The sequence below is a fragment of the Musca domestica genome, unplaced genomic scaffold (assembly GCF_030504385.1).
Source record: "Musca domestica strain aabys unplaced genomic scaffold, Musca_domestica.polishedcontigs.V.1.1 10, whole genome shotgun sequence".
Lineage (NCBI taxonomy): Eukaryota > Metazoa > Arthropoda > Insecta > Diptera > Muscidae > Musca > Musca domestica.
This window is the reverse complement of record NW_026712115.1, coordinates 5,834,869-5,845,950: the sequence shown is the minus strand read 5'-3', so window position 1 is coordinate 5,845,950 and position 11,082 is coordinate 5,834,869. Positions and strand designations below refer to the sequence as shown.

The 11,082-nt window shown below is 36.6% G+C and overlaps 2 protein-coding genes across 2 annotated transcripts; both read right to left on the bottom strand.

The window, feature by feature from the left end:
* LOC131804534 (sulfur globule protein CV3-like) lies at positions 1-312 on the bottom strand. Its single transcript, XM_059127528.1, has one exon. It carries the CDS (start codon positions 310-312, stop codon positions 1-3), a length of 312 nt encoding a protein of 103 aa, XP_058983511.1.
* Positions 313-4,122: 3,810 nt separating this feature from the next.
* Positions 4,123-4,473, bottom strand: LOC101896404 (cuticle protein 64-like). Its single transcript, XM_005185616.2, has one exon. The coding sequence runs from the start codon at positions 4,471-4,473 to the stop codon at positions 4,123-4,125; it is 351 nt and encodes a 116-aa protein (XP_005185673.2).
* Between the last annotated feature and the right edge of the window lie 6,609 nt (positions 4,474-11,082).

Here is an 11,082-nt window from a genome sequence, read left to right as displayed (position 1 = left end):
TTATCCCCAGTAATAACCCCATGGGCGATGGTAACCATATCCTCCATAGCCATATCCTCCGTAACCATAACCACCATAGCCTCCCCAGCCACCACCCCAGCCCCAGGGTCTGTAGCCCCAGCCAAAGCCCCACCTGGCTTTTCGATCAGCACTGTTCGAATGGCTATCACCAGCATCGGCAACATCTGACAAACTGATGGGTTCATCCAAATTATCCACATTTACATCCTTGGCAACGGTATCCGTATCAGCGGGTAATCCGATTACTGCCACGACCGAGGCAGCCAATACGAACACTATTAAGAGTCTCATTTTAAACGGACTTTACAACTTTTGATTTGAATACGAAGCGTTCCGATGTGTACTAAAGATGAGAACAAACTCAAAACTGCCAATCGTTTGTGAAAAGAGGCGTGTTTTTATATGGCATCTGTCTGCAATCATCCTCATCGCCAGTTGCATTGCAGAACTATGACAAATATTTTTATGACGAAAATTGTTGAAATGTTCTTTTTTAGTATTTTTTGTTGGCTCATGAAGATCACACGGGGGATTATTAAACGTAATACCTGGGCGAGTGCTTAATTCGAACATTGTTAATTCACGCCTTAGTAGCCCCTCGCTGCACTTGCATCCCCCCTCATGCATTTGAGTTGTGGTTTACAGGGATTATTACTTTTTTTCACAGCTCTCTAAGTGGAATTAACACAGCCGTAGTGCTAATTAAACTGCATCTCGAAATTATTGAAAATATTACGATCTCTTATTTTTACATTTTTCAAAACCAAATAAATTTTTCGTGTTGGTTTTTAATGGTTTGTTTTGCCTAGTCATAAAATGTTTATCGAAGACAATAATTATTCGCCTCAAAACAGAGTATTTTTATTGGCATCTTTAACGAGTTTTTAGTTTAGGTCTATTTATGTAAATAATTGTTAAATTTTTTTTAGTGAAATAAGGATTTTTTCTACGAAATATTGAAGTTTTCCTAGCATTTGTTTAATTTGAATATTAAATGGGGGTATTTATGGGTTGATAAAAGCTTTACGAGATCTTTGTTTTAAATGACGCACGTTATGTATAAATTCGAAATTTAATGTACCTTTGAGAAATATTTGATGCATATAATATTCCGAAAAATAATAAGTTTGATGTTGAACATTAGAGTTTTGATTCATTTGATTCCCTCAATATTGATCTATAAATATTAAAAGGTCACAAAAATATCCCGACTTTTGGTAATATGGCTGAGTGAATTATCAACGCCCAAGGGGAACGGCTGAAGCTAGAATTTTGACATTTCCTATTTGTGTCAATGTTGTTGGGCAGGTGTGTTCTAAGCTTTTTGGAAATTCGGTGTAAAAGTACTAAAAACTCTAAATTTCTAGCCATTTGGTACCAACATTAAGTTTGGTAAGCAGTGTTGAAATAAGTTGGTATTATTTTAGAGATGTGTACTAAGTTTAGTAACTGTACTAAATGTTACTAAATTCGGTACAATTTGGTTCTCGTTGAATGGATTGATCTGGAAATTAAAAATATTGGTATTGCGGTCTGCTGCTGGGTAGTGTTAAGATAAAAAGTTGGGCTTCGAATCGATGCGATCAGCATGCGTACTAAATGGTTCTAAATTTGATATTGCGTGATGGGATACTGCTTAAAATCGGAAACTTGGCATTAAGATACTGCTAGGGTTGAGATCTTAAGATGGTTTTGGTAATACGTACTAAAAAGTTCTAAATGGTAATAAATTTGGCTGCGTAGACTATATCTATATAGCCCCAAGGCAGCTTGTCTATGGCTACATAGACTCCCTGGCCCCGTCACCAGCTCGTCTATGGCTACATAGACTCCCTGGCCCCCTCACCAGCTCGTCTATGGCTACGTAGACTCCCTGGCCCCGTCACCAGCTCGTCTATGGCTACATAGACTTCCTGGCCCCGTAACCAGCTCATCTATGGCTACATAGACTCCCTAGCCCCGTAACCTGCTCATTTATGGCTATATAGACTCCCTGGCCCGTCCCAGCTCATCTATGGCTATATAGACACCCTGGCCCCGTCAGCAGTCGGTCGGTCGGTTTGGTTAATACATGGCGGGGTATTTGGAAATACGTACTCGAAAGTACGAATAGTACTAAATAGTATTTTCTTTGGTATTTGTGGAAGGAATAGAGCAGAAAATCTGAAATTTGCAGTGACAGCCTTCGATGTTGTATAGAATAGACAAACAAAAGAGGTTTTCGGAAATGGGAGGTGATTTTTGAAATATGTACTCTGTGTAAGGACTGTAAAAATGGTACTAAATTTGGTACAATTCCGTATTGGGAGAACGGAAAAAGCTGGTAATTTGAAATGTTGGTATTGGGGCCACTACTAGTGGGAGGGGTTAAGGTAAAGAATTGGGGTTGGAAAGTGGGGTTCGGAAATGTGTACCACAAATGCACGAAATTAACTAAATATTATTTTATTTGTTACAAGTGGGTAAAATTGGGTATTAGGGTTCATGTATAGCCTGGACATATGAAGTTGGTTTCGGAAATGTGATCGCAGAAGCGAATTGATCGAAACCCGCGTCGCTTTGGCCGAAAAATGGCTCGTGAGCTGAATATGTCGCAATATTCCATTCGGCAAATAATGAAAAATGAACTAGGGGTATGGCCATTGAAATTCCAAAAAGTGCAAGAACTTACACCGCAACAAAAAGAAAATATATTCAAAAGAGCTAAAGAGTTGCTTACCTTGGCGGAAGGTGGTGAACTGCCGAATTTGGTTTTCTCCGATGAGAAAACATTCGTTATCCAGCAGTTTGTAAACACATAAAATGATCATGGTGGCTCTCCGCTCGTGTTAATCGACCGTGGCATCGGAAAAAATGCCGAATATTATCGTGAAAAGATTCTGGATGGTGTATTTAAGCCTTGGGGGCACAAATATTTTGGCCGCAGGCCTTTTAAATTCCAGCAGGACTCAACACCATCGCACTCAGCACGCGCCACCTAAGAATGGTTACAAAATGAGGTTCCTCGCTTTATTTCCATCGCACAAAGGCCACCAAAATCTCCGGATACCAATCCGTAGGACTATTGTGTCTGGAGTATTTTGGAAAGCAAGGTTGGCACTAAAAAATACCAAAATGTCGATCACCTTAAGCAAGCGCTTCGCCGGGAATGGGCCAAAATACTGCAGAGCAACATTCGGACAGCGTGTGACGGTTTCATTGGCCGTTTGAAGGCCATAGTTCGTGCCAAAGGTGACAAATTCGAACAATTCTAAACTTATTCTAAAATTTGATGCTCTTTCCGACATTTTTTGCTTTCATTCAATAAAATTTAAAAAAAAAATGTATCTTTTGTTTGAATACTTAATTTATTAAAAAAATATTTCGTTTTCGACATCATCATTCTAGAATGATACTTTATTAGAGATTTTTCTACAAACTCACTAAATTAACGTCTTTTACCCTAAAATAGTTTTTAATATAATAATTCCTGGCGTTTCGGTCAGATTTAGACTCTTGGCCTTTTCCCGGTCCTATAGTAGAACTTTATCGATAATCACTTTGTAGAATATTTTGACTTGCTACGATCCAGTTTAAAGGAAGTTTTTAACCATATTTTAAAAACAGGACCATTTGTTAAATAGCTTGAGGGTTAAAATCTACGTAATAAGTCGTATTTTATCTGCAATATTGCCGAATACACTATATAACTAAAATGCCCGGATTCCGAGGAATTTTAATCCGAAAATTTCCAAAGGTGCTTTGGTCACTTTTCGATGTAGAATTTCAAAAGGCTCTACTTTCTCTTATTTCTAGCTCTACTCATAATCAGCTGGATTTTTGTTGTTGCACAGTGTAATTGTTCTAAAAGTACTAAATGGTACTCAATGAAAAGTACTCAAATGATCTGAAACTGATTTCATTCACAGATATATGGGGTCTTAAACCTTTCTTTCAATGAGATACACTTTTGATTTTATCAAATAATGTAAGCATACCGTCTGCTGTCATCAGGCTGAGGATCTGAACAACAGAAGTGAAATTAACTTTAATTTTAAATAAAACACTTTTGATTTTAAATAAATAAATAGTTTTATTTTATTTACTTCAACATTACAACAATCAACATGGACCAAAACAACCAGGTCCCCAGCCGCCATTGCCTCCCCAACCGCCATAACCGCCCCAGCCAACTCCCCAGCTCTTAGAGACACTCCAACCCCAAGGTCTGTATCCCCAGCCCCAGCCATAACCCCATCCAAATGGTTTATAGCCCAAACCAACGGCCAATATTCCACGTTCTTTGCGCTCGGCTTCATCCGAGTGAGTTGCACCAACATCAGAAACATCGGAGAGACTGACGAGTTTATCGTTCATTTCTTCTTTTTGACTCTTGACAGCTACCGGATCCACTGGTGTTGCTACTGCGGCCGTAATAGCCACAAACAGTAGCGATAGAATTAAAATCCTCATTTCGGCCGTTTCTGTTTTTGGATTTAAATATTTATTTGTTATTTATTTAATTATTTTAATGCTTTGCAATATATTTGTTAACTGGATCAAATTACGGAAAAGGTACGTTTATATATCAATTGTTGTCGGGGTCAAAATTCAAATTAGAATTAAAAGTATATTTTAAGAAAACCAGCTTTATCTTTACGTAAATCCATTAGCAAATATTCAGGTTTTAAAGTGTTTTGAGATTTTTACACACATTGAGGTCAAAGGAAATGTTTCTTATTAATGATGAATTGACATTATATTATTATTATTACTTCAGGAGACGTCTTAAATATATATCGTGGTCAAACAGGGTAAGATGACAAATCACCCTGTATCACCACGATATACCCATATGGCCAAAACTGCAACTAAGTTTATACTGTTGTCATTTCTAAACCACTCGTCCGATAGCTGTTAAAATTATTCCAGTGACAGCTCATTATATTGTTTATAAGCGAACAGAAGCATTTTAGTGAGAATTTCCCAGAAAAAAAATTATTCGTGATGGGATTCAAGCTTGATAGTGTGATTCCTTTATATTTGACTGGAAAACAACAAGTGGCTATCGTTAGAGCATTCCAGCATTTAGATGTGAATAAATCTTTTGTGTCTCGTACCATCGCTCGTAACCGCTACCAGTAGCGTAGCCCGACGTCGAGGAAGTGGGCGGAAGAAAACAGCAACATCAGCATAAATGTTCGAAAAGTAAAGAAACGACTTGATCGAAACCCGCGTCGCAGTGGCCGAAAAATGGCTCATGAGCTGAATATATCGCAATATTCCATTCGCCAAATATTGAAAAATGAGCTCGGGGTAAAACGATTGAAATTTAAAAAAAAATTGTAGAGATAGATAATAAAATGTACTGCCAATTTAGTTGAGATTTATGGCTAAAAGTCTCAAAATACCCAACCAGTTAGATTGGTTCCAATCCAATAAGAACTTTAAATCTCAAATTATAGACGCTCGATTGAATATAATGAATAAAGTCTTCAAAATACCGAAAATCAGGTGGTATTATTGTAGGAGAGCTTTAAAAACTTTTCGTCATTTATTTAAATTTTCCCTAGATCTCAAAATATAAAAATATAAAATGGAAGCATAGGAAATAGTTTAAAATATCAGTCGGTTTTTCTGACAGATGTATACCCTCAGCGGATATCTCTCTGTTTACATATATGTTGACTTGCGTTATGATTTTTGAAGCTTTTAGCACTTTATGGGTGAGATTTCGAAAGGGTTGGCCAATACTGTCCATTTAGTATCTGACCTAAGTCATGTACTGCGTGGAAAATAACAGAAGGAGTGGACCGATATTTCCCACTTCACTATACATCCTATCCTCATATCAGACCATGTGTTGGTTTAAAATAATCGGGCACTTATTTCATATTTTATAAGAGTTAAAATTTTTCAAAATGTGGACCTTTTGTGGAGAGGTACTTGATGGAGTGAGCCGATATTGTCTATCTTCGCACCTGACCTAGCACTGATAAAAATATTAGGATTTGCAAAAATTGCATAAAATTTAATGCTCCTGTCTTGTTGTATAAGAAAAATTATTTTCTGTGAAAATTTAGACCTTTTGTGGGGATGTAGAAGTGGATCGATATTGGCTATCTCCGAGCTTGATCTAAGTTTGATAATATTCCGAAGTGCCAAATTTGAAACAAATCGAATGCTCCCTTCGAAAGTTATCATGTTTTGTCCGTTTCAAATGATATATGTATAGCCCCTGTAGCCATATGGCTGAGGATATAATAAACATATAGAAAAACAAGTAAGCAAAGGCTACAGTCGAGCGGGGCCGACCGTTGAATACCCTACAACACTATAAAAAACGATACAGTTTATATATGCGAGATACTCGAAAGAATTCCACAAGATATTGTGACAAATAATAAAAGAAAAACATTAGGTTTCGTTCTCTAATTTTCGAATAACTAATTTGCTCATTTCCAATTTATTGATAGATGTTGCACGTAAATGGTCTTCCTAGATCTGAACTAATATTTCCCAAAGACCTATAATCTCTCAGAAGTGGCAAAAGATTAACATTTATTATTGGTTTTTGACTGAAACGCATCTATATGAGATACAGCCATTTGACTATATTCTTCAACGAAATCAGCGTTAACGAAATAGTCAGAAGTGCGTCTTTCCTTTATTTGTGAATTCTCCAAAAAGTCACTGGAATGGACATTTTTGTATTTTGTCTACAAAAGTTGGCAAACTATTTCACACATTGAATATTTTTGGATGGCCATCCAAAACTGCTTGGCTTTTGCAATGTCCGGTAACCCCCATTCAAATGTGCGTGAGGATCAGGCGATAAATACGACCGGCTGACAATTTTGCAGTTTTTTGGTCCATTTCAACCCCTAAATATATGGCGATCATCTCCAAAAAGAGTAGGCTTCTATTCTGACCCTCATCTTATCCCCATGCAAAATTTTGTAATGATCGGGCCATAAATGTGATCTGTATATGATATCCTGATATCCTAACTACTTAGTTTTGTTAGCTGTAGAAATATTACCAAATGTTTAATTCAAAATAAAATTATGCCAAAAATATGACAAAATTGAAAAAATATGAGAAAATGTTACAAAACCAATATTTTCATCTTTAGAGAGATATTTTTATGCGATTTTTTTAGACGTTTTTTCTTTCCTGCCAAGAGGCCATTCTGAATTAATGAGAACTGTCGAAATCAGTTCAGCTGTTTTCGACATATAAGAGATTTTTCAAGCATATCTTCTTTGATAAACATATATATCGCACATATTTTGCTATATATCCGATTTGTTGGATGTTAACATCAATGTAAAGGTCAGAAGTAACCTTGTCATGGCTTTGTGAGTTCGCCGGGATTTAAAATATTCGCGGTTTAATGAAAAATTTTGCATTTTTTCTACACAAAAGATATGGTCTATTTTACCCTCTAAACATTATCCGATGACCACCCAAATTGGTAGGCTTCTTCCCCGCCCTAAACTCTAGCTACATGCGAAATTCCGTGTCGATTGGTCTATAACTGCGACCTGTAGAGCAACTGGAAAATCAAGAAATTTTTCAGTATTTGGTCCATTTCAACCCCTAAATGTTATGCGATCATCTCCAAAAGAAATAGGGTTCTATTCTGACCCTAGCCCCACCTGCATTCTAAATTTGGTGAAGATCGGGCCATAATTGCGACCTGTAGAGTGATTACAAATTAACATGGACAGACGGACAGACGGACAGACGGACAGACGGACGGACGGACATACATAGCTAGATCGACTCAGCTCGGCGAGCTAGGAAGATCCATATATACTTTCCTATGTGGGAAACCAATATTTCGAGGTGTTACATAATTTTTGGCCCAATCAAACTTATAATACCCCCAACACATAGTGTTGTAGGGTATAATAAATTAATGCAAAGTCTGTTCGACGAATCAAGAAGAGGTAAACGGATTATTTTATCTTTTCGAAAATGATTTGACAAATATGTCACCAAGTGCAAATTCTTATACGATTCGGAAATTTACTAAAGAGTTATGGTGAGTACAACTCAGAAAGACGGAACTCAATTCCATGACTGAGCCGAGTTTAAACATATTAAAGCAAATTGCGTCCAATCTCGGCTACAGAGTCGGTGTCTAGCAATTTTGTTGTAGAAAAAATCTGAATTCTAAAAGCATAGACTCCCACTTTAAATATATATTTATTTTTTTATCTCCTACACCATATTTTTTTATCTCCTACACCATTCCTTTATATTTGACTGGAAAACAACAAGTGGCTATCGTTAGAGCATTCCAGCATTTAGATGTGAATAAATCTTTTGTGTCTCGTACCATCGCTCGTAACCGCTACCAGTAGCGTAGCCCGACGTCGAGGAAGTGGGCGGAAGAAAACAGCAACATCAGCATAAATGTTCGAAAAGTAAAGAAACGACTTGATCGAAACCCGCGTCGCAGTGGCCGAAAAATGGCTCATGAGCTGAATATATCGCAATATTCCATTCGCCAAATATTGAAAAATGAGCTCGGGGTAAAACGATTGAAATTTAAAAAAAAATTGTAGAGATAGATAATAAAATGTACTGCCAATTTAGTTGAGATTTATGGCTAAAAGTCTCAAAATACCCAACCAGTTAGATTGGTTCCAATCCAATAAGAACTTTAAATCTCAAATTATAGACGCTCGATTGAATATAATGAATAAAGTCTTCAAAATACCGAAAATCAGGTGGTATTATTGTAGGAGAGCTTTAAAAACTTTTCGTCATTTATTTAAATTTTCCCTAGATCTCAAAATATAAAAATATAAAATGGAAGCATAGGAAATAGTTTAAAATATCAGTCGGTTTTTCTGACAGATGTATACCCTCAGCGGATATCTCTCTGTTTACATATATGTTGACTTGCGTTATGATTTTTGAAGCTTTTAGCACTTTATGGGTGAGATTTCGAAAGGGTTGGCCAATACTGTCCATTTAGTATCTGACCTAAGTCATGTACTGCGTGGAAAATAACAGAAGGAGTGGACCGATATTTCCCACTTCACTATACATCCTATCCTCATATCAGACCATGTGTTGGTTTAAAATAATCGGGCACTTATTTCATATTTTATAAGAGTTAAAATTTTTCAAAATGTGGACCTTTTGTGGAGAGGTACTTGATGGAGTGAGCCGATATTGTCTATCTTCGCACCTGACCTAGCACTGATAAAAATATTAGGATTTGCAAAAATTGCATAAAATTTAATGCTCCTGTCTTGTTGTATAAGAAAAATTATTTTCTGTGAAAATTTAGACCTTTTGTGGGGATGTAGAAGTGGATCGATATTGGCTATCTCCGAGCTTGATCTAAGTTTGATAATATTCCGAAGTGCCAAATTTGAAACAAATCGAATGCTCCCTTCGAAAGTTATCATGTTTTGTCCGTTTCAAATGATATATGTATAGCCCCTGTAGCCATATGGCTGAGGATATAATAAACATATAGAAAAACAAGTAAGCAAAGGCTACAGTCGAGCGGGGCCGACCGTTGAATACCCTACAACACTATAAAAAACGATACAGTTTATATATGCGAGATACTCGAAAGAATTCCACAAGATATTGTGACAAATAATAAAAGAAAAACATTAGGTTTCGTTCTCTAATTTTCGAATAACTAATTTGCTCATTTCCAATTTATTGATAGATGTTGCACGTAAATGGTCTTCCTAGATCTGAACTAATATTTCCCAAAGACCTATAATCTCTCAGAAGTGGCAAAAGATTAACATTTATTATTGGTTTTTGACTGAAACGCATCTATATGAGATACAGCCATTTGACTATATTCTTCAACGAAATCAGCGTTAACGAAATAGTCAGAAGTGCGTCTTTCCTTTATTTGTGAATTCTCCAAAAAGTCACTGGAATGGACATTTTTGTATTTTGTCTACAAAAGTTGGCAAACTATTTCACACATTGAATATTTTTGGATGGCCATCCAAAACTGCTTGGCTTTTGCAATGTCCGGTAACCCCCATTCAAATGTGCGTGAGGATCAGGCGATAAATACGACCGGCTGACAATTTTGCAGTTTTTTGGTCCATTTCAACCCCTAAATATATGGCGATCATCTCCAAAAAGAGTAGGCTTCTATTCTGACCCTCATCTTATCCCCATGCAAAATTTTGTAATGATCGGGCCATAAATGTGATCTGTATATGATATCCTGATATCATAACTACTTAGTTTTGTTAGCTGTAGAAATATTACCAAATGTTTAATTCAAAATAAAATTATGCCAAAAATATGACAAAATTGAAAAAATATGAGAAAATGTTACAAAACCAATATTTTCATCTTTAGAGAGATATTTTTATGCGATTTTTTTAGACGTTTTTTCTTTCCTGCCAAGAGGCCATTCTGAATTAATGAGAACTGTCGAAATCAGTTCAGCTGTTTTCGACATATAAGAGATTTTTCAAGCATATCTTCTTTGATAAACATATATATCGCACATATTTTGCTATATATCCGATTTGTTGGATGTTAACATCAATGTAAAGGTCAGAAGTAACCTTGTCATGGCTTTGTGAGTTCGCCGGGATTTAAAATATTCGCGGTTTAATGAAAAATTTTGCATTTTTTCTACACAAAAGATATGGTCTATTTTACCCTCTAAACATTATCCGATGACCACCCAAATTGGTAGGCTTCTTCCCCGCCCTAAACTCTAGCTACATGCGAAATTCCGTGTCGATTGGTCTATAACTGCGACCTGTAGAGCAACTGGAAAATCAAGAAATTTTTCAGTATTTGGTCCATTTCAACCCCTAAATGTTATGCGATCATCTCCAAAAGAAATAGGGTTCTATTCTGACCCTAGCCCCACCTGCATTCTAAATTTGGTGAAGATCGGGCCATAATTGCGACCTGTAGAGTGATTACAAATTAACATGGACAGACGGACAGACGGACAGACGGACGGACGGACATACATAGCTAGATCGACTCAGCTCGGCGAGCTAGGAAGATCCATATATACTTTCCTATGTGGGAAACCAATATTTCGAGGTGTTACATAAT